Source organism: Pezoporus wallicus, unplaced genomic scaffold, assembly GCF_028554395.1.
Source record: "Pezoporus wallicus isolate ANWC-B61680 ecotype Strahan unplaced genomic scaffold, APGP_CSIRO_Pwel_v1 contig_4816, whole genome shotgun sequence".
Lineage (NCBI taxonomy): Eukaryota > Metazoa > Chordata > Aves > Psittaciformes > Psittacidae > Pezoporus > Pezoporus wallicus.
The window spans coordinates 1,923,888-1,948,500 of record NW_026640990.1 but is presented as its reverse complement, the minus strand read 5'-3'; the positions used below and the strand labels follow the sequence as shown (position 1 = coordinate 1,948,500).

The window sequence follows — 24,613 nt, the reverse complement described above, 5'->3', positions numbered from 1 at the left end:
AACAAGAAAGTCATGCAAAGAAGCACGCTCAGGGAGAGTATGATATAGATCATAATCCTCCTGATACCTACTGTGTCACACCAAACTCACACAGTTTAGCAACAGAAATTATTCTATGAAAATGCAGGACAAATTTTTCCTTCTCAGGCAGAAAACTAGGGGGAATCAGACCAGAGGAGGAAGAGGCTCTCCCAATGACTCTAATTTCCCACAGATCTTTTTTATCTATAAGCTGTTCCCTGCAGAAACAACACAAATCTTCAGAACACTGGAAAGCACAGTACAAATTTCACATATCATAATACAGCTACGTGACAAGGACTGAATAGGTCTGGATTTGTTATTTTCCAGACCTTGAACACAATCCTCATTTAATGGCAACAAACACTGACTCCAGACCCTCAACAAAACTGAGAACATCAGTCTGCAGATGCACAAATCCTTTAAACATGCACTTTGACTAACAGACTCCAAATTAGCTGCATTGAAGCCACTGGAATAAATAAAGCTGGGAGCTTGTCTCACACATAACCTTTGGGTTAGGGAAGTTGAACCACAGTCTACTGTGAATGTCCAAATTTCATAGTTAATTCATTAACAAGCAACTACCACGTACACAGTTAAGAAGAGAATATTTGTGCCTACTTTGGTCTCCCATCTAAGGAAATTTATCCTTAGATGACTGTGCAGGCAAATGGAGGGAACAAAAAGTGAAGTTAAAGCTTTTCTTCTTCCCCTACCAGCATAAATAGAAGTTTCCTTTCACTTACTGATCACTATGCCCAAAATGTACTTTCTATAGTGCATGAAATCCCCACACTTGCTAAGAGAGGGGAACTCACCTCAAGTAGACCAAAATCCTTTATCTCCCTATCCTGGGTAAGAGCCATGCTCACAAGCAAATTGGAGGCTTGACAGATTTTAAACCTACAGCAGTGTGCTGGTTTGATATTCACCACTGTACACCCCAGATAAAAACAAACACTTGTCATTCTTTCTGATTCAACACAGTAGATACAAGCCATCTTGATTCAGAAGGATAACTGAGCTTTTCATGTTTACTTAAGAAATCCACAAAGCCAGGTTAACATGAATTACTTCCCTTACTCTTTTGGAAAGCAGGACACTGCCCTACCTTACTTTTCCAAAGCAATTCATTTGAAATGGCACTGTTTTCCTGCAGGACAGATTCCAAAATACTCACCACCTCATGCTGAATAGCATGCAGAATGGATTATTATTATTACATAAATTTCTGAAGAGCTCGTCTCTCCATTGTGTTTGCAGATAACATATGTCATTTAAAGATGAACAGTAAAAATGAAAGAGGAATCCATAGTGCTTGATGGGAGGCAAGAGCCAAGCTAGAGACTATAATGGAAGTCTTTTTGTGACTGCAGTGTTTGTTGCTGCAAACAATGTAAGAATTCAGAACTCATGTGAAGTGTATCCTTTAGAGTTCCAGCTGTGCTGATGCACAGAGGGGGAAAAAAAAAAATCAAAAAGAATAAGATGTATCTGTTCTTCTACCATAAATAGGAAATGCAACCCAGATAGAGAGGGAGAAAATATTTATTCCAGGGTATATAATCCAGGTTATATAAAATCTGAAAGCATGACTGCTGTAGGAAAGATGAACATGAGATGCTTTGGGGAACCTGGATGGTCTGACTCAGTATGGCTCCTGCTTTGACTTGACATATAACCACATTTATGTATATCCAGTCTGAAAGGAACGTGAGCAAAATAATGTGGGGGAATAATGTTTCTCCTGACTGAGGAACACAAGGATATTCTTCTGGCATAAGGAGGCCTTGCACTTTAACCTCCCTCACTTCTAAGCAATGTGCAGTTTTGCTTCCTTTTTCCTTTCACATAAGATTTCTGAAAGTACTAAGGCAAGAGACATCCTACATAACCAACATTTGATGACCATGGCTGCACCAGTAGAATAGAAGGGAGGCCCAAAAATAAAGGCAGAGAGGGAAAAGGAAAGGGACAGCTGAGAAAAAAATAAAATAAAATCAGTAAAGTCTGAAGTGGTAGCAAAAGGAACAGATGAGCCTGAAGAAAGCACTTTGTGATGCAGGATATTCTCAAAATAGGTATCACTATGCAGCCAAGCAGTTGCAGCTTCGACAGGACCTTGCCACTTTCCTGTTTAATTCAGTCACTCCCAAGACATGCCGTCTACTTCTCTTTCAAGTTCAGACACCAGTAGGGAAGGGACATCTATGCTCAGAAAACTTTAGGGGCAAACCCATCGAAAGGCAATCAAAACAGCAATTTCAGAGACTCTCAGGCAGCCAGCCAACCCCCACCCACTATCTGAAAACAAATCCCTCAGGTCAAACGTTGTAAGACTCTTTCCTGACCTTTTATTCTAATGCAAATGGAGAAAAGAAAAACACTTCAAGTTCTTGTAGTGAAGGCAAGATATCTCTGAATAAAATACTTAAGAGCATGCTGAATATTCTTATCAGGCCTTGTTAATTAATTCTCACAATGCTTCTCACAAATAGGCACCACAGAAAGATTATATTACAGAGTAACCATATCAGTATCTATCCAGTGATAGACAATAAAATGGTCTAGCTAAAATATTTGTTTAAAAAAATACAACTTTATGCGAAATTGACTTCCTTTCTTTTCCCTGCTTTAAAGACTGAGATTTTTAAGCTCTGCTTCACAAGCCTGAAAGTTATAACCATCCTGAACAATCAATGCATTTACACATACCTATTTGCCTCTTTGAAACATCCAGGCTGTAAGAAACTTTGACACTGCTAAAATGACAAAGACTACCTGTGAAACAAGTAAGTACTAGTACCACCTTGCCTTAGTGTTCATCTAAATCCCTCTTGATAAAAGCCCTTCTACAGCGCTTCACAGTGACACACAGCTATTATACAAAACACAAAGGTTTATATCAAGCTAAAAACTTTGTCTAACCCAAGTCCTCTTCCTTTGCTGTGTGATAGGCTACAGTTTGGGAGTTTTTACCGATTTCAGTCATTAGGGGGTATATGAAGAAAAAGAAAATTCCTCTATTCTGTAAAGCTTTCCTTTTTATGATATCTTATGGCTGTGTGCAAGCAGCGATCTCCTGTTCTTTTCAAGTATCTTTATGGAGACTCCTGGGAAGATTTCCCCTGGATAAGAATGCTTTGAGGGGCTGTAAGTCAGACACACACTTCTAAGCCCTTCATGTCACCAGGGATCTGGGGAAGGAGCATTATCTCTCAAGACTATTTTGAAAGGGAAATCCACAGTGCCATCTCTGGAGCAGTTAACAGTTCTGAGGCCTCCCATTAAAGGCAATAATGACAGCCTGTCTGTTTCCCAGGCTTTTAAAGTGTTCTCTAATCAAACACACAGGGCAAGTGCACAGCAACCTCCCTAGATATTCTTACCACATTTGACACTTCCTTATTTTATTCTGAGGTTCCACCTAATTAGTCATTTCTGAACAGGAAATGTCCCATATCAAAAAACTCAGGCTTGCAATGGTAAACCCAAGCACCATAGCTATTTCTGACGCATTTGGCTGAACAAACGGCAAGAAGAAAAGTACTTTCAATGGAAATATGCCTTCTTTCTGTTGTATCAAATCATCATGAACTGTCTTTATGGCAAGTTACAAGACACACGTTGGGCATCACAGCAATTCTTAATGGGATTCAAGTAGTGTTAAAGTTTGTGCAGAGTGTTTCCTCATGAAAGGAACTATATATTAAATGGAGAGTTCAATATTCTGTGAGAAATAAGAACACTGAGATGCTCATTTAAATATCTGATCGAAGAGTTCCAGTGCAAATGCAAACATGAAGTTACATGCCAGCGAGTGCTGCAGAGACTTGTGCCTCTGTAGTTGACGGCTGGGTCATCTAGAGCACAAGCCCATCCTGGGAGAGGTTGGGCCTGCAGAGGAGGTACCAGAGCAGTCAAGAAACTGCTGTTCAATGCCATGCAGGGGCTGCAGTTAGCCTGCCCGCACAACAAGGATTTAATTAAGAAATTCCTATGAAGGACAGTTTTAGCATAAAACAAGACATATATTTTAGGAAACTTTTACTGAAAAAAAAAAAAAAGCATGAAAACAACAGGTTTCAATTTCATAGAAGACAGTAGAAAATAAAGACTAGTGTTAAAACCAGTGACACTATCATAACAAAATGACATATCAATTGACTGGTTCAAGTTCCAGCTTTCAGGACTACCTTGCCTCAGTTTGTACCTTCCTTGCAGAACTTAAAAGGAAATTTTGCCCACATATACAGACTTCAATAACAATTCTCAAGAAAGACAACAGCCGATCAGTCGTGAGCAACCCAAAATATCCTGCTTCCACATTAGACACCAAAAATGTCCCAAGAACAGTTCACAGAAGGTACACAAAAGGTACCTTTTGTGACTGCCTCACAGAGACCAAAGGTCTCTGAAGACTGCCTGTCCGCAAGCCTCAGCAGCCCCTGGCCGGCTGCCCAGGCAGCAGGCCTAGACGCACCCCTCTTCTGCTGCCCCCTTCCCAGAAGTGCCTGCACAGAAGCAGGGATGCCCACCAGATGTAAGGCAGCTCTCAGCAGTGGGACAGCACCAGGTCTGCCTCATCCTTCCCTGGACCCAGCAACCATTGACTATAGGGAAGGGAAAGCCCACTAAAGCTCTAAGGCAGAAGTCACATATTTTCCATTTGGTTTTATGTCATATAAAATATAATCAGTCTTCGTTGTCATATAACCAGTTACACTAAAAGAATAAATAGTTCCCTGGAGATTATTTTATTTTAGTTAGGGGCTTCTCCCCAGTATTTTCAAGATATGAAACAAAGGGAACTACAGAGGGTAAGAAAATGCAGCAGTTCTGCCTATGGGCTGCTATTGCCCAAGCCTGATTAGCTGCTTCATTTTCAGTAGCTAAAAATATTCCTTACCACAAGAAGAATCTGCAATGACAGCAAAGGTTTTCTTGGATTTTACTTGGGAGAGTGGGCAGAGGTAATAGAAAACAGCACTGTCACCAAAAATTAAACATTCTGAGGCAGGAGTATTTATTTCTTTATTTTTTAATAAGAAGTCTGTAACAGAAAACCTGCCTTCTATTGAGGTTTCAAAGAAACAAAGATTAAAAGGATTTTTCCAACTGCTCTTTCAAATCTCATGGAAAGAATTTCTTAAAAAACAGGAGTTTAATTTTGTTTGCATTTTCTGTTATACATTTTCTCAGGAGAATGATAAAGGAGTAAAGATGCCTACATGACTTTTCAAAGAACCATCATATTCTGCTGCTGAAAGCATTTAAAACCTAATAATGGATCTCTAATCTGTTACGGAATACATTCTGTGCTAGACGTAACCATTTTTGTGTATTAAAAAAATTATAGGCTCAGATCTCTTCTGTATGCTTTGCACTATACAACAACAGCAGTTGTAGCTGCTACAGTAAGTTAATAAATGCAGTCTGGTACTTTGGAGCAAGTAGACCCTTTCTCTTATTACAGTTTAAGGATATTCCTAAGTAGGGATACCAAGCTCCATCTGCATCGCTGGCACTAAGGCCTGAAAGATCCTCTTAGGGAATTTTCTGTTTTCAGTCTCCCATGGTCCATACTTGGCTAGCTCTTGCTCACTTCTGTGCAATAGGTGGCTATGAGCTTAGAAAAACATCTGATACTGACCTTAAATCTGCAAACAGGCCCTCCTTGGAAGAGCTAGCTACTCTCAAACCAAAATCAAGACTCAGAACTCTGAACTCCACAGATCAGACCCTTTAAAACTTCTTTTTAGGAATTATTTCACAATAAAACAGGCAATGAATTTTTAAAGCTATGTTTTCTATAACTTTTACAGTTAAACTTAATACCTACTTCAGTTACCATAACAAGAGTTGCAACAGATGTTTTTTGGTTTAATGAAGACAGTCAAGGAGATTTATTGCCTATTTCTTCTAGAGGTGACAGTAATTTTCAACAAATAACTTCCCCCAGTATAGGCTTTATTTTTGTGCCTGCATTGAATACCATATATCAGACTACAGTTCATTCTCTTAGGAATTAACCACTTCAAATCTTTACAGATCAGTCAAGTCTGCTGTGACTTAGCTGGAAGCAGTCACCCCAGTGACACAGTCCTGGTTGTCTTTCACTAGCCAGTTGAACATGCCTTCACCTGTGAAATGATCACCTGTGTCTGACCTAAATGGGTGTATCACTGAGAACACTCAAGTGTTCCTTCAACTTTGCCCATGGTGCAGCTCTGATTTTGAAATTATTTTCCCATGGGCTGTACCTTTCAGAAATACGGACTCAGCTCCCACACAGGCAAAGCAGATAGTATATCATATGGACTGTTAATCAGAGATAGCTCACATCCTCTCAGAAGTTTAGAAAGAATCTAATTTTGATGCCACAATTATAAGAGGTTGTTTCAGGCTAAGTCCAGGCTGTTTCCACCATAATATGAAATAAATATGAAGGGACAAACCACAAGCAAAGTCCCAGCAGTGCACTCAGATTTACCCCTGCTGTCAGTTGGGAGACAATGGAAAATAGGAGTGGTGCTCCTTCCCTGTCCCACAGCTGTCTTTCCCAAATCCCAACCCTTCTCACTGGGTAGCAGCAATACTGGCAAGCTTCACAGAGCAGCCAAGTTCATCACTACAACTAAAGCTGATGCTGCAATTAGAGTCACTTGCCCCAGAACTTCCTTGCATGTGCCTTGAACCATACTGCCTTTAAGCCCATGAATGTGAGAAGCTCCTCCCATGTGCAGGTTCTGACTCTGGAAAAATCAAGTATCATATTTCAGAAATTCCTGCAAAGGATTTCAGGTGACTACAATAAGCATAAGCAATAGTTCAATTTAATTGCTTTGTTGTACAAGATGCCCGCTCACAGAGCCTGAAGAGCCAAACTAACTTGAAAAGAAAGGAGAAATGCATTCCAAAGTGTGTGTATGCCATGCTCTACTACAACTACACATGGCAGGGCAGAGGAGATAAAGCTTGCATCATGTACCTACAGGTATCCCTACGACTGGATAGGGCTCATCTTCACAGTACTTATATTATACTGGTCACCAGTCTGGGCTAAATGCATGTGGGCCTGGAAAGCTTTTCTATGCACAAATTCTCAGCCTGCTTGTAAAAAATAACTATGATTTACACTATTTAAAATCAAATAGTTGCCATGGGGTTACATGTGGTCTAGAACCTCAGCTATAATGAGTCTGAGGATAAAGCCAGGCAAAAGTTCACATGGTTATTGCTGGTTATAAGCTTATGCTTTCAGATCTCTATCAAGAGAAAGCAAGCAAGTTGTGGTCCTCATACAAAGCTTCTACGAATTGAAGAGAGCTGCAGTAGTATTTAATAAATTTAATAAATTAAAGCAGTAAAACATCACTGCATACAGTGATTTCTTGGAGATATTTATTCAGATTTCTGAAAAAAAAAATAAATCTCAGTTCCTCAAAATCCTCACAGAAATAATTCTATTTTTTAAGTAGATGGTCTGAGTTTTTAAAAACCACCAAATAGCTACTGTGTGTTATCAATGGTAATAAACATAATCAAATTCAAAAGTTCACATGCAATATACAGAAGGAAAAACTTCCAAAGAATTTACTACAATCATTTCAAATGAGGCAGATGGGTAGGAGTGTGCAACTCCTATGATTCAGTGAGTTAGTGCCAATATAGACTACGATTTTAGAAGCACTCAGAAACATTGTTGTACAAGAGAGGTCCCATTGTAGCGCACTGCATTAACAGCAGCAAGACCCTTGAGAATTTTCTGGGCCTTGTCAGCCCAGACTGCTTTTATGAATGGTATGAACAGAAGATGAAATAATCGCTCACTAGTTTACAAGCACTGAAGTACAGCTATTAAAGACTTCTAGTCTACTTTATGACAGTGGCACAGTCATGCTTGGCAAACAGGAAAGTATCTGAGCTTATGGTTGATTGTCAGACATCCCAAAATCCCGTGTTCATTTTATATCTCTGAGGCTTTTATACCTCCAAAGACCTACAGTTCTCCTTCCCATTGTATTTCCCTACAGAACACAACTGAGACTAGCAAATTTAAGGGATTTGTTCATCTGCTTGCAAGCACTTAGATAACAGCTTGTCATTCAAAAATGTCTATCAATTTTTCCTAGTTTTTTTTTTTTTGTAGTTGGTTAATTATAAGACAAACCTTCAGTACTTCAAATAGAAATTTAACAGACCATTTTAAGGAAAATAGACATGAGATTAAACACAGTGAGCATACTGTCATTTTATGGTTGGACTCAATTATCTTAATGGTCTTTTCCAACCTAAATGATTCTAGGATTCTATACTTATGCTCTGTGTCTTGGGGACAAAGCTGGAAGAATCATCTGGGTCACTGATCCCAATTCTTTTCAATCAGAGGGGTCAAGGAGACATCAGTCCTGTGAACACCAAGGATTATTCCTAATCCTATTTTCTTAAATCTTCTACTACTGGTTTCAACATGTGGTTCACAAGGCAATCCAGGCAATAAAAAAAAAAGTAATCTTTTGTCATTAATTTAATTCATGGCCCCTCTCAGGAACTTTCCTAGAGGTAGAGAAATTGAACACACTTGAAAACAACTGGCCTACAGCCGTCCCACAGTCTACAGTAAAAGACCAAAGGCAAGAAGCACAATGCAACTCAAGAGCAGAGCAGAGGAACTTCAGGTCCTCTTGCTGGCCCCAACAATACCATAAATGTGTTATATCAGAAAATCCTGAGAAATGGATCACAACCCACACAGTACAGAGAGTAAAAATGAAGTACCAGGTCCCCACTTACCTCACCAGGGACAAAAATTCCTTCACAAGTCCACATCTAGTTTAAACCATTTCTGGCTTAAGAAAATACAGTTTAGCAATAACAGAATTAAGTGACAAGTGTACCAGCCTAAACCACCAAATATCTCAAAGCTTCCCTTGGCTAACCTCGTACTTTGGGTGATCCAAGAATGACAGTGAAGAGAAAGGAGAGAAGGAAATAAGGAATGAAGTAAAACACATGCACCTTAAATTACATTTCAAGAGGAAAATACCTTCTTGGGCCCTACAGACAGGTCGGGAAGAGGCATGAAGTATGTGATAACACTCCATGAACACTGGGAAGAGGAACGCCAATCCCAATGACACATACAGAGGCCACAAAGTTCTGTCTTCCTTACCATGCTAAACAGATCAGAGCTAAGCAAACATATGAGAAAATGCACTGAGACTCCCATCTCTCTTCACCTTGCAATTCTCATTCACCAGCAACCAGAGTTAGAGTCAAACTTCCACAAAATTCCCGCCTGACCCATTTGATGGCCTTCTATGATGGGGCTACAGAACTGATGGACAGCTGATGTCATCTACCTGGACTTCTGCAAAGCATTCGACACTGTCCCACACGACATCCTTGTGTGTCTCTATGTTGGAGAGACATCAATTTGATAGATGGACCACTCAGTGGATAAAGAACTGGCTGGATGGCCGCACACAAAGAGTTGTGGTCAATGGCTCAATGTCCGGCTGGAGACCTGTACCTGCAACCTGTAACGAGTGGTGTCCCTCAGGGATCGGTGTTGGGACCGGTCTTGTTCAACATCTTCGTCGCTGACATGGACAGTGGGATTGAGTGCGCCCTCAGCAAGTTTGCCAATGACACCAAGCTGTGTGGTTCAGTTGATACCCTGGAGGGAAGGAATGCCATCCAGAGGGACCTTGACACGCTTGTGAGGTGGGCTGATGTCAGCCTCATGAAGTTTAACCATGCCAAGTGCAAGGTCCTACACCTGGGTCGGAGCAATCCCAGGCACAGCTACAGGTTGGGCAGAGAAGAGATTCAGAGCAGCCTTGCAGAGAAGGACTTGGGGGTATTGTTCAATGGGAAAATGAACATGGGCTGGCTTCAGTGTGCGCTCGCAGCCCAGAAAGCCAACCGTAATCCTGGGCTGCATCAAAAGGAACGTGACCAGCAGGTCGAAGGAGGGGATCCTGCCCCTCTACTCTGCTCTCGTGAGACCTCACCTGGAGTATTGTGTGCAGTTCTGGTGTCCTCAGCATAAAAAAGACATGGAACTGTTGGAACAAGTCCAGAGGAGGGCCACGAGGATGATCAGGGGACTGGAGTACCTCCCATATGAGGACGGGCTGAGGAAGTTGGGTCTGTTCAGCCTGGAGAAGAGAAGGCTGCGTGGAGACCTCACAGCAGCCTTCCAGTATCTGAAGGGGGCCTATAGGGACGCTGGAGAGGAACTCTTCATTAGAGACTGTAGTTATAGGACAAGGGGTAATGGTTTAAAACTTAAACAGGGGAAGTTTAGGTTGGATATAAGAAGGAAATTCTTTCCTGTTAGGGTGGTGAGGCACTAGAATGGGTTGCCCAGGGAGGTTGTGAATGCTCCATCCCTGGCAGTGTTCAAGACCAGGTTGGACAAGGCCTTGGGTGATATGATTTAGCATAAGGTGTCCCTGCCCACGGCAGGGGGGTTGGAACTAGATGATCTTAAGGTCCTTTCCAACCCTAATGATTCTATGATAATTTAAAACTTAATCCAGGACCAGCATCCAGAAAATCACTTGACTTTCTTCTATATCAAGGTAACTAACACTCTCAACAAGTTCACTTCCTATATAATTTTTTTTCTATAGAAAAAGACAGAAAATCAGTTTCTTGTAAAATCTCATCAAAAAGAGAATATTATTGTGGGGAGAATGTAATAATCCTTTTTTAAGTCAATACCTCCATCTTGAGACAACCTTCAATATACTTTAGAACATTTCAAGCAATTTTATCAGCATTTAGGAAGGAAAAAGAACGCCTTGAGGCCAGTCCTGTCAGCAAATATTTCCCATCTTCAGTTTAAATCCTAATATTATTCCAGATGAATGCATTGCAGGCACAATTTTTTAAAGCACTGTGAACACTCTATTACCTTGATGGCCACACTTTTCCCATGTGAGCCATTATTTGCAAATATGGATACCCTGGAAAATCTTTTGGAAAGAACACAGGCACATCGCATACTAACAATCCCTCATTAAGAAACTTAAAGGACATTTTAAAATTAGATTTATTAGACCAAGACCGAAATACATCTGCATTTGTCTGTCTCTATGGTTTCATGGAGTTAACGATTTTGTCATATCTGTTAGGAAACTTTGCAGCCAAAAGAAATTGATGTAATTTTTTTAAATATCAATATAACATCACTAGAGATACTAAAAAAAAAAAAAGAAAAAATTGAAATTCACATGTATACAAACCTTTTTTCAGAAGCAATTTCATTTTCCCTCTTGCATGCTTATTTAAGTTTTAGATCAGCTTCCTCAGTTGGTTTGCATTTTATCAATGGAATCATAAGTTTTCCTATCGATTCTCAAGCTATTTGTTAACATTGTAATAACATGCTAAATCTTGAAGATCCCACTTAAAATTCTCAGCTTCAAGTGCATTTTCCAAAGGCCCTAAAATCTACAACTATTTCCCAGTTAATCTGGTAATCTGACAAGCTATTTGCAAATCATTAATTCAAAGCAAGCCTGAAGAGACAGAGATATATTTTTAAAAGACAGAATTTTCTAAATCCATGTATTTATTTGTATTTCCTAAGAGAAATACACTTCACCAAAAAAAAGTAGTTGGGAACACTTAAATGGCAAATTGACACAAGCCTTCATTTTGCCTTAAGGCACTTTCCAGGTGCACTGGACCCAACAGAGCCTTTCCCAGTGCCTTTCCAGCTGTCACTACGCTGTTCTACATTCAAAGAAATTCCTCCTATTTCTTCTTCAACTTCAAAGAGAACAATCTTATCTTATTAGTTCACCGAACTTACCCAGGAAGTGAACTGAGCAAGGCTGGCTCACACCTTTTTCCGCCTGTCCTTTGATCATCTTGTGACTTAGTTCAACTTGATTTTATCTAGGTAAAATGTCATGTATGATACATGCATATGTATGATGCATATTTTTATCTCACTAAAGATGCAAAATAATTTATTTCCCTATTAATTACCCCATGTAACAGCTTATTCATTTATTTTTTTCAAAAACTAATTTCAGAGCCAAAACATCATACACATCCTGCTTCAAGCCACTCTTACAGCATCCTTTAGGAGACGTGCCACTTCCACTGACTCAGTGCAACCATCCAGAACTTCTCAAGGCAAGAGACAAGACTCCAGTTTACAAATAGTCTCCCTACAGGCCAGCAACAATAAGAGACCAGTTAGCAGAATTACTAAAATCCAGTTTAAAGCCCCACTGCAACTATGAGTGCTGGACATGAACTCCCAGTTTTGATCAACAAACTTTGCTCCTTGCATACCTATCAGGTGCTTTTCGGCATGTTGAAATGCCTAAAGGACAATGACTCTTGGAAGATAATTAGCACAAGAAAGAAAATAAAGGGGCATTAATATTATGACAATACATTATCTGCCTTCTAGTTGATAGACATTTTCTGAAGTATTTTTTTGATCAAATTACCATTTTATTCTGAATGCATTTCACTGCCAGCATTGCAAGAATGCACTATAGCAAATATAACTGACCACCACTGTAATTTCTTTTTCACATTCCTGATATTTTGCCATTCTTTAGAGCTACTGTGATGCTCTCAAGGAGCACCATGGGCTTCTTGTCCACATGTGTTCTCCATTTCCTTATAATGTCAGAGATACACAGCTTTAAAGGTTAAAATCTAAAATAAAATAAAGTAGGAAAATTACCCATCGTATCAGTGAAAGCAGGATGAGAGACTTAATTCTGTAATAGAAACCCCTCGGGCTCACTGCAGCAGGTAACACAGAGGAACCCTCGTGAAACACTTAATTTCCTCTGGCGGTGACTAAAAGGCAGCAAGTCTCCCAGAGACACACATTTCATTTCCATAATGCAGTTCCATTTCTTTTAATGTAAAAGGAAAAGACAAAACCTTCATTTTCTCATGTAGATATAGTAACCATTTACAAACCTTAGAATATGCTCTGAAAAGACATCTGTGTACTGGTGCCAACAGATGTCATCACAATGATTAAAATGCAGTGGAAATAGAATAATCCAGCAAATCACAAAAAGGATGTTCATAAAATCTATTGCATTGAGCAGTGGCAGGGAAAGGGGGAAGTAGAGGGGGAATACCATGCTACCAAACAAGAGGAGGTAGCTGAAAAAGACTTTGGAGAAATTATTTATGTTTCCAAACCTCACTAGGAAGTAGAATGATGAGTCTGCTATCCATATAAAATGAGACATGGTGGGAAGTGAGGAGATGGCTCTGAAAAGAACAACCACAGACAGGAAAGTGTATGTCTCACCCACCCAGATGCCTTTGAGAAAGGACCCCAGGCATAGATATACCAGCTACAACTGTACCGTCCCTGGCTTGGCAATAAGACACTAAGAACAAACAAAATGGATAACAGAAGAAAGTCCTCCCTTACATAAATATTAGGTTACTGAAAAAATAATAATAAGGAAAGACAGCAAACTGCCTTTTGAGAATTAGGTTTGCAGATTTGAATCAAAAAGAATCAGGCATTTCTAGTCATGTATTGCCCAGATGACTCTGAGTTTTAGCTGACATTATGTTTTATTTTTAAGCAATGGTGTAAAAGCAAAGAGGACATTGAGACTTCTTAAGGCATTGAGCCTTAAGAAACCCAGTTGTGAACCAATCCTGACACACCAGAGCCTCTGCCACAGGCAGAGAAGGGAGAGAAAGATTACTCCAACCACCTGCTTTTAAGAAGGCTGTCTCTAATCACGCTTGACAATAGCACTTCGGCTTGCCTGCACAGCTGACTTTGTGAGTACGAATCCAGAGGCAAGGCAGGACCCACTGGCTGCTGAAGCACTGTAAACACATTTAATGGGTGCACTAACCACATAGCTGAAGATACTGCTTGTCTAGAAGCCTTGCTGGCAGACTTTCCTCCCAAGCGCTCCCTAAACACTATCACATACAGTTCATCAGCATTCTTACAATTTGATAGGTTTTTTCTAAGGGAAAAGAAAAATAATAAAATTGAAAAAAAATTAATCCCAACCTAGGTAGTGCTGAAACGTGAAATTATTTTTCATGCTGACTATGCATCACTAACCCAGATGTAGGCACTCTAATTTCAAGCCCCCCAGAACAAGTGACTTTCTACAAGCAGAGGCTGAGTGAACCTCAACTTCTGCTAGACCATATCTTTCCCTATCTTGTCCTGTGAGCACACTTTGGAAATACCTTTTCTTCTCCCAGGAAGTGAAATGCCTGCCACAGGGTGATTATTTGCAGACTGATTACTCGCTAGCGTTGTGGCAGCCCTGCCCTTCTACAGCCTCTTCAAAAATCTAGACCCATGCTGTGCAAGCCTCTTGCTCTGACCAGAGGAAGCCCAAACTTTTTCTGTTTGGGTCACTAAGTCCTAGCTGTATCAGAAAAACTGTTACTTCCACAGTAACTGAAGCACTTCAGGACAAAAGCAAGCTGAAAGAAAAGAAAAAGTTTCAGTAAAATAAAGTTAAAGCCAGTAATTGGGTTGTTCCCTTTTATTTTTTGTGCACTTCAACATCCTAGCCCTCTGTGTTTTGACCCTTACAGACATCACATTCTAAATTTCTTTTCTCTGAGTGTGTCAGATAACTGCTATCATTCCAAAAATGTGCTCCAGTAGCATACAAAGTGGACAAAACACTGGTCCTTTAGATTAAAATGTAGCTAATATTCCACACAAGAGAATGCTTAATTTATACTAGAGTTTTCCTTGGGGTTCTAAAGCATTTTTTAAATAGCAATAAAATTAAGTCAAGTGTTTGCAAACACACAGAAAAAACACTGAGAGGCTCAGTCTCTCTTCTTTTCACCATCCCAAGTTATAACTTTATCCAGGAGCAGAGAGGCTAAGGAAACAAAGGGCTATAAATATGCTGCTCTAGATAATTACATGGTTTCACCACTTAAATTCTTACCAAGCAGCAAATAATTGGTATTTCCTAAGTATTAAGTAATCCTATAAAGCTGAGTTATTTACCTGCTGACAAAGACAATCTTCATGAAGTTTTACAAACATTCACTTATATGGAAAATCTTTTTATTCACTTTCTAAATAAGAACAAAACAGATTATCAGAAGATATTGAAAATATTCCATCAGCAATGCTACTACTTAAAATCTCAAAGATTCAGATAAGTAAGTTAAAAAGCAGAGGATTAAATGACTGGACTGAGAAACAAGATCCATAATGAGATGCTGGACCTACTGGGAGATTTTTGGTTTGAGCTTGTTGTATTTTTTAAGAGAGAAAGTAATTTCTTAAATATTATTCTGTTGAATATAGGGGGAAGAAAAAATGTTTTCTTACTGTCCTTTTACTCTATGAACGCTTGCTAAGGGAATAGTTTGTCAGTAAGGTCAAGCAGCAGAAACCCTGCTGTGTGTCTTAATGTAGTCAAACACCACTTGAAATTAATGCCTCTTGGTTCTTTATACCTTTAAGCACTGGCAGTTTGTACTTTCCAGTGTTAATTCTTACTGCATATCTGAATATGTAATAGGCAAAAGGAAAAAAAAATAGGCACCAACATGCCACAACAGGGTCAAAGAAACATAACTTCACAAAAGCAGGGATAGTACAGACAGTATCTTTCTAATAAGACACACCTTTAAGGCTATAAAAAGCACTCCAAACCCACAAACCTGAATGTAGTTTCAAGCACAGCAGTCAGGTCTCCAAATTATAATTAAATGCAAGCCATTAGGAAAAACATAAAAGAAACCTTTTCAACATATTTCTCATTTCAGATATTTATTGCCTTAAAGTTACGTAAATGAAAGAAAACTTGGCATAGTAGCATACCATTATTATCTCCCTTTGAAATTATTACAGATCTACATATGATATAAAATGAGGTTCTCAACAAGTTGCATTCTATTGAACAGTCTCACTTCAATTTTCTCATGGACAAGAATTCTAATAGCCAAAGAGCCACACTAAGTATTAGCATCAGCTGGTCCCTTTCCTCAATGAAGAGTAAAATGGCAAGGATTCTCAGGATGGCACCTGGATTTCAGCTTCAGAGCTGACATTTTTTTGTGGAAGGTAGTCTGCATAACTTGTATGTGCCATGTGTCTAAAATGTTTCATTCCTTAGTCTGAAACCTGGCATCTTTCAACAGGTTTCTAAATGAGAAGAACCACACAGCATTTCTGTATGTAAGAAAAATGACTACAAGTTCTATTACATGAAATAAAAAAAAAAAAATAAAAAACCCTGTCAAAATGCAAAATTGAACATGTAAGCCATTTTTCAAAATCATCTCAAATATATATAAATTATGGAAAAATCTTTTGCCAGAAAAGCAGTAACTGTGTGAGCCATTTTCATTCTACTATACATACATTATATATGTTTGCTAAAAGAGTATATATATGCAGATGTCTGGTTTTATGTGAAAGTGTCCTGCTACAATGAATATATATATATATGCGTGTGTATATATATATAAAAGACTCACACAGCCATGATTCCAACAATGCATTTTAAGTAAATTTTTTCTGAGGGGCAAATTGAAAAAATACGTCTAAGCATGAGATGACAGAGACAAATAAAGACACAACAGGAGTTCCCCTCAGAGGGAACTTATTATGAATAAAAACATGAAAAACTTCTTGATTTTTGCCTAAAAAATGAACATGGGTTTGACTGTGTTCCTCTGAAGTGGCAAGAAGTTAAGTCTGAAGTAACTATTTCAGCCACACTCTTAGGGTGCTGTAGTCTTATAGGCAGGCACTATTGCCATTCTATAATTGGGCTTTGAGGCTTTGTTTAGTTTTCCTACCAGTAAATGACTAGTGTAAGCTATAAACAGTTTTAATAAACATGACAATAACCCCTCTGTTCAAAGAACATGTACTTTTAACTGCTTTCACAGTATGGCTCAACCATAGCATGATAAATCACATCAAAATATTAAATTCATCTCATTCTGCATGAAGACATAATTTAAAATGTAATATTAGACAGTCAATCCTCTAATCATCTGTAGCTGGAAGATTCTGAACACAGAAAAGCTCAATGCATATTCTCTGCTGGACACATTACAGTAAATCTAGCAATTAAATTATTTGTATGGAGTATATGGGCATACATATATACATGCATATATACAGACTGTATTTCACAATTAAGGACCATTTTTTTTCACCATTATTTTAACTAGATCAGGCTGAGGCGGTTTTGTATACTCATTTCACATTTACAGATCCTCCTCCACAGTAATGACTGAGAAAAGGTGCCACAGACAAACAACGCACTCAGAAAAATATTTTCTTCAAGAAAAAAAATGAAATAAAAAGAGAAACAGAAAGAAAATATTTAATCTTGAAACATATTTGCTAATATTTTTATCAATATTGCTTATTTCTGATCATTTGGGATAATTTCTAACATGTTGGCTAATGATGTAGCATATTTTTGATGATGAAATCCTAGAAAAAGAAACCCAATTGCAGCTTCTTGATAAATGAGCAGGATCGGCAGCAGGATTAGTGGGAAAGACCACTGGGTACTCAAAAAAAATTGTAGCCTACCCTACAGCTACTCTTGTGCACAATACCCTTAAAACAGATGGGTGACCCACACCCAACATGGAAAGAACAGTATTAGCAAGTCCGTATATTAGAACAGAGAGAAGAAGTAAGCTTAACCTGTTATGCAGATGGAAGGGGGGGAGTATTTCAGACAAAATCCTTCTAACTGGAGCAGGACTCTCTGCTCCAAACACCTCACTCACATCGATGCTCCTGGTGTTTCCACAGGAAACAAACCAACCAACCAACCAACCCTTACTACCTTGGGATGCTAAGCTGTGAGCCCAGGGAGTACCTACTGCTTCCTCTGACTCCTCATTGTCTGCTGCACCCCAGTGCATGGGGGTTGGTCCCCAGGCAGCTCAGCCCCACCTGAACTGGCAGAAGCCTCTGCAAAAGCAAAGAACATGGCTGGGATGGAACTAACCCAAATAGATCCTGTAAAAAAAGACCTAAGCCATAGCAGGGAGGTGGGGGCCAGGGACGGCCTCCCGAAAGTACAAAATATTTGGCACCTGCAATTAAATTGTGACCAGAATCTCAAGAGCCATGGCTACAAAGTAACAAATCATAGATGTAAAGAAACAACAAAGCAAAGGGGTATTTGGATGTTTGCCCACAGTCTGTAGCCTGCCTTTATTCTCAACACCAAACAGACTCCTTTAAAGCCTATTGACTCCTTTCCTACCAAAGATACCTGCAGGTCCTTGGTTTTAGCATAGCAAACACACAGGAACAATTCTATGATTCTATGAATGGGAAGAGATGGACATTTTAATTGAATGTTTTCTTTAGCTCTGCAAAATACTCCAGTTTGTAATATACTGAGCCATGCAACTACAGAGCACGAAAACGCAACCACGATGAGACAATGGTGTCACAGATGTCTCCGCTGTGGCAGTCCTTAACAGGCCTTGGTCTGGTCTCAAAGGGCACAAGGAGGTAAAATCTTTAAGCCCGTTCACCCCACGGAGCAACAGCTTTTAACTGCAGCAAACTAGTACAGAAAACAATGTGTAGTCACACAGCAAGGCCTCTCTGACCATGGGAGGGATCACCACCCTTCATGCTTCCTGGCTGGTTTTTAAAAAGTGTTGAAAGCTCAGATAAAAGCTAGAAAGAAATTATGTAGCAATATGTGCTCAGAGTTCACCTGTCAAAAACTGCCAAACAAGACCCCATACCCTGATGAAAACGGTGTGAAATCTGCGTAGAAGCAAGCCACATCAGAAGAGCAGATACAGGTAAAGTTACATTACAATGAAAGACTTAAGAGAAACCACTGGAGAAAAATCAATTGACAGTATATTGATATAAACCAATCCTCTGCTATCTGGCAGATAGTAATTTTGCATTTTTTGCGTGTTTTACATTAGGAATCTAGGTACAGCCTATGATTTCTAGCTAGGCACCAAATTCCCCAATCTAATGCAGTCAAATCAATAAAGCTCTGCTTTGCAAAAAACTAATTATTTGTATATGCAATATTTTATGAATTTTTACCTTATTTTTTGTTTCTATTTCTTAAACTTCCCTTTCCTTTCCCTCTACTCTTCCATTCTGATATTAAAACATCCTAACTCTAAAAACAACCTTCACTTCTGCAGCATGTGAAACTATAAGCTCAACAAAACAAAATGACTTCCTCCACATTTACACAAACACCTATGTGACAAAGCTTCATATGGTGCTAGACCTGGGCTTACCCAATGGCAAGGAAAGGGTTATCACCATGCCCAGGGGTATCTTTTCACAGCTGTTGTCCCTTTCTATATTTAATAGCCACCTAAAATCTCACAACAGAGAAAATAGTCTTTTAACTGAAGTCTTAAGTCTGTATTTTGCCAGGACACAGCTTCTGGGCCATCTGTGGCTTTCTGGTCAGGGACACTTGCACTACTACTGAAATAGAGTCCCAGGCTTGCAAAAAGAGCTATGTGCAAATACCGTGAGACACATGCACAGACACAAGCATACAGTCACACCACTCTGCAGTTTCCTGCCACTGGGCAATGCACATATGACAAGCATAGCTTCGCTTGAGATTTTAGCCAGATAAATAAATGTAAGAATAGCAACATAGCTGCTGAGTCCCGTTTTCCATGTCTGTATTTCACCTTCGTTATCTACACATCGATCAGCTTACACCTTCTCAACAAATAAAACTCTTAGAAAGCAACAGTCGCAGTAACATGAAATATATGTGCGGAACCAAGACAGGTCAAGAACTCTGTGCTGATCTCTCCTCCACGATATCCAGTTACACGGTGCATGGGAAGGTTCAAAGCTTCACCAGGGGAGGTGCAGGGGTGGGGGGGAGAGGAAGCCCTTCTTTACCAAGCATGTGGGTCAAAAACTGGAACAGGCTTCCTAGGAAGGGGGTCAGTGCCCCAAGCCTGTCAGTTTTTAAGAGGCATTTCCATTTTTGGTCAGCCTTGAATTGGTCAGGCAGTTGGACTAGATGATCATTGTAGGTCCCTTCCAACTGAAATAGTCTATTCTATCTACTCTATTCTACGCCAAGTATGTATCATTACCAAGTCCTACTGACTATGATAAGAGATCAAATTCACTCAATGGTATACAACACAGATATCCAAAAAATCAGCCGCTCTGAGTTGCTCTGAAACCACAGCAGCATGCTGACAATAAACCCTTTTATGGAACACCATTCTTGCTCTCAAATCACAAACTGATTTTCCAAATCTGTTCTGGTTTCCAGAGCTGACAGCATTTTAACATCAACAAGCACACATACAAGGCTGCCCAAATTAGAAACAATTCATTTGAAATTGCTATGCAGAGAGAACAGCAAGTTTCAGCTCCAGGAAATCTACATAGATGTGCAAGCACCATCCACTGAGAAACCGGGCTTTAAAGTTTCACAGTTTCCAAGTAACTGTCTCCTTTGGATCCCTTCTCCAAAGAGCACTCAGAATATTAGCTTTCCTATGCCCCAGTTTTGACTTATAGCTAAGTATTCCACCTCTAAAAGCAGCATTTTAGAAACTTACATTTTAGCTTTGGTTTTTAGTTTAAACATAAAATCATGTTTTCAAGCCCAGCTAGAAACTTGTTTGCCACCCATATATCATACACACAGTCCCTTTTCAAAACCAATGGCAGGCTCAAAAATCCCAATTTGAACTGAAAGCTTTAAATTGTTTCTCGTATCTTTGAGCTTATTTGAATCCTTGAATCATAGAAAGGTTACCACAGTACTAGCTTGAATACACACCACACACAAACAAGCACTTATTATCTCGCATTTCAATCACTTAACAGAAACTGAGCACATAGCTCTTTTGGAAGCAAAGATATAATTTAACATCATGTCTGTGATTTGAGCTCATTTCCTTAACACCATATGAAAAGAACAATGATTCCCCATGTATATTTTCTCCCATGACAGCCAGTGAAAAAGCAATTTTTCCTTCAAGTAATTCCCGCATACATAAAAGCAATATTCTACAAAATGTGATGACTACTTGCAAGCACAGACAAAAGTCCTATTTTATGTGTACACTAGGGTCTGTTGAGTCTTTACTGTTACATCCCTTGCCACTGAAGTTCCTTCCACCCACTTGCTACACTTTGTTATAGAATATGAGTTTGATAGGGCCAAAGCAACCTTTTTACTTCACAGCACAACAGGATCTTGTTTCTGCAATGTATATTAAAATGAAAGACAAGATGGAACACAATTTACATTTTGTTAATTACTGCTCTCTGGCACCATTAACATGAGTGCCCACCTTTGAAAAAAGAGGATCGCTGCATTTTATTTATCTATTTCAGTCATCAGAAACTATCACAGTAGTGCCCTTATCTCTCTAAAGTCCCTAAAGCTTGTTTTCAAAATCTTATGACACTTCCCAGCATCTTCCAGCACTGAAAACTATTTATGAAAGGCAAGGTACCTTCTGTTTGGCTTTTACTTTTGCAAATCCATTGCTCCTACCAAAAAAATCCTATAGTTCCTACCCATGCAGAAGTTCTCCAACTGCACAACAAATGCCAGATCAAATGCATGTTAAAGACTATCTCCATCAGTAATTAAAGTCTTGTTACTGTGTAACAGACATTGTAACACGGAAGGATGACTTTCTATAACTTTACTAGCACAGTATCATTGAAATGAAGGTCCTTGCTTGCAGCATTCTTTTACAAAGACTTAAGGAGTAATTTACCATGTTATCTCACAAGACTCTGCAAAAGACACTTCAAATAAAAACAATATTTGTGATTGGTTTGCTTGCGTGAACTATTCTGGCAGTAGTATCACAATGGTCTATTTTTACTCCAAATTGGTTTTTACTATAAAAAGTTCCATCACTATGAAACTAATGCTTGTAACATTGATTTCCATGGTGCTGCTTAGCAATTCACTGCAGAAGAATAATGTGGGTGTCAGGGCATTTTATGTAGCAGCAGCAAGATCCTACAAGCAGTCTGGGCAGCAGATTTGCTCCAGGTTATTTTGACTACTATAAGCAATATTATACCAAAATGAGAAGGACATCCGTACGATGCAATACAATTAGATTTTGAACAGTCAGAATGACACCAAGTAACACTGGGCAGACAGACTCCGCTCAGTAAGAATAATGTGGTAACTTGTACATCCTGTGGATCATTCTGTCAGCAAGTTGCATAACCGTTTCAAAAGTAGGAAATTAAATCTTAAATAAAAAAAAAGACCTGACCTGAACCAACAAAGGAAGCCAGGAAATTGAGCAAGTCTGATACTCTTATCTTGGCTCTCCCACTGTGGCAAGCTTTTACTCACAGATAGGATCATTTTGCAGTCCTCCCAAAAGAAGACACATTGATATGCCTTAATCAAGCAGTGACAGAGAACAAGTTCTCTTTGGAATTGTGACATCCATCAACCACTTCCTGAATTCTCCAGTGTGGGGTCAGTTCATCAAAGAGCAATTCTAATTGCAATGGGCACATGAGCCCGGAAAAAGTATCTTGGAAGAGACAGTAAGAAATATCTTTATTTACATATACTCAGGCAGCACAAAGATTTTGTATCAAAAAGATTAAAAATCTGACCAGAGTCTTTTCTGTGGGTCCATCATGGATTTTCAATAGAGAAGTTTTGTTTTCATAACAGTCTTCAAAAATGCAATATGAATCTTCAAGGTTAGCAAATAAACCAATTAAAAAAGAAAAAATAAATAAAATCCTAGTGGGTCAAGAATGCTCCAGTTCATGCTTTTCTGCTTTCAACAAAACTAAGCAAAGGGACTCCATCAACAGGACTGTCAGATCGAAGGGTACTCAGAATAGTTTCATAAAGTTTTACTGCTGAGAAGAGACATTGTTGAAAGCAATTGTTCAGCCAGCCAACTACTGTCACTTCCATGAATATGAATAAGCTCCAATATAGGACACTGAGCTTTGCAAATGTATCCAATTGTTCAGAGTTAATCTTTGCCAATAAATCAACACATCATTATTTTTAGAGATTTTTATTTTCCTCTGGTGGGTAAAGTTTTGTTTTAAAATCCCTTTCTTCTCATTTTCATAAAGGGTTTTTCCATACTGCCTTACTAAGCTTTCAGAGCATCAGGAGGAATCCTACTGTTAACAGGATTAGACCCTTAAAAACGTGTACACTGCTCTTTCTCCTGAGTGCATGTGATACTAACTAGCACCTACTCCAAGGGAAAAAAAAAAAAAAGGCAGAAGAAATTGTTCAGAGTTCATGAACATTAACATTTGATGTAATTTTGTAGCCATAATTTACATGTACACAACTCGGCATAAATACATATGGATTAATGCAAATTTTCATACAGGGTAAGATTCATTCTGTGCTCTGTAGAACTAAGGGTAAGGCTGGTGATGAATCATTTTTAAAAATATTCTAGTCTAGGTATATAAATAGCTCTCTGTTTCTAGAATAATTACTACTGAAAAACACAGCTTCTGAAATTACCTAGGCCATAATTAACCTTGGCTTCATTAAATCACAAATAATATCTTTTTAAAGTCTTATTTGTAAAGGCAAGCTGATTAATTTAAGCGTCTTCCTTTGGGAAAAAAAAAAAAAAAAAAGAAGAATAAAAAAAAATAAATTTGACGTGATTTACCTACATAGCTACTTGTCAGATCTTGCAAACTCTGGGAGGGTTTTCAGCCCGCGTTACTGGGCTACCTGACCCTCCTCCCCAGCCACCCGGGAGGAGCTCCACTCTCAAAGGGCCGCGCTGCGGCCGCCGGCCGCCCGAACCCTGCTTCTCTCTGGGGCAGACGCGCAGGGCGAGATGCCGACTTGTGCCCCGTCACCTCCCGCAAGCACCGAGTCGTCCTGCCCGACCCCTTGGCGCCGTATGAAACCATCATCCCTCCCCCGGCAGGACCCCCTCGTCTTCCCTGCCAGCCGCGTATACGCGTGGACCCTGCTGCGGGGACTAGGGCGGCGGTGGAGGCCGGCTTTTCCTCCGCAGCGGCGAAGAGAGCGGCCGCTTGTGGATCCAGGACCGACCGGCCGCCCCGCCTTGCGTGCTGCGCCGTGCTATGCCATGCCGGCTTTCCCACGGCTGCCACCACTGGCCCGGGCTGCCCTGCGCATCACGGCTGGGCACGCTACCGCGGCACCGCGCCGCGCGTCCCTTTTCCTTGTAAGACAGCGCCAACCCCCGACCGCAGAAAAGTTTCCAGCCGAGCGCCAGGACGGGTCCGGGCTTTTCCCTCCCCGTCAACGGGCCGGGCTGGGCCGGGGGGATCCTCTCTCAGCCCGGTCCCTTCCCTGCGAGCAGCCCGCCCGCACCGGGGGTGCCGCCCGGGGCGCTCACCTTCCTGCACCGCATGGAAGGGGTTGTTGGCCTCTATGAGCTTGATGGAGTAAGTGATTTTCTCGCTCTGGAGGATGTCGTCATTGAGGTTCAGATCCGACACTGCCTGCTTGAACACCTCGTCGTCCTTGGCAGCATTGCCTTCGAAAATGGCACCTGAGAAGGGGAAGGCGACAGAGGGTGAGGAGAGTTCGGGCGCCACAGA

At 40.0% G+C, this 24,613-nt stretch overlaps 1 protein-coding gene across 2 annotated transcripts in view; it reads right to left on the bottom strand.

Annotated features, from left to right (window-relative positions):
- Positions 1-24,613, bottom strand: part of GRID1 (glutamate ionotropic receptor delta type subunit 1) — a 592,171-nt gene that overhangs the window by 503,351 nt on the left and 64,207 nt on the right. For both annotated transcript variants that reach the window (XM_057421472.1, XM_057421471.1), the window contains exon 2: positions 24,409-24,564. In XM_057421472.1, coding sequence (XP_057277455.1) covers positions 24,409-24,564 — 156 coding nt within the window. The remainder of the gene's footprint in view (positions 1-24,408; positions 24,565-24,613) is intronic.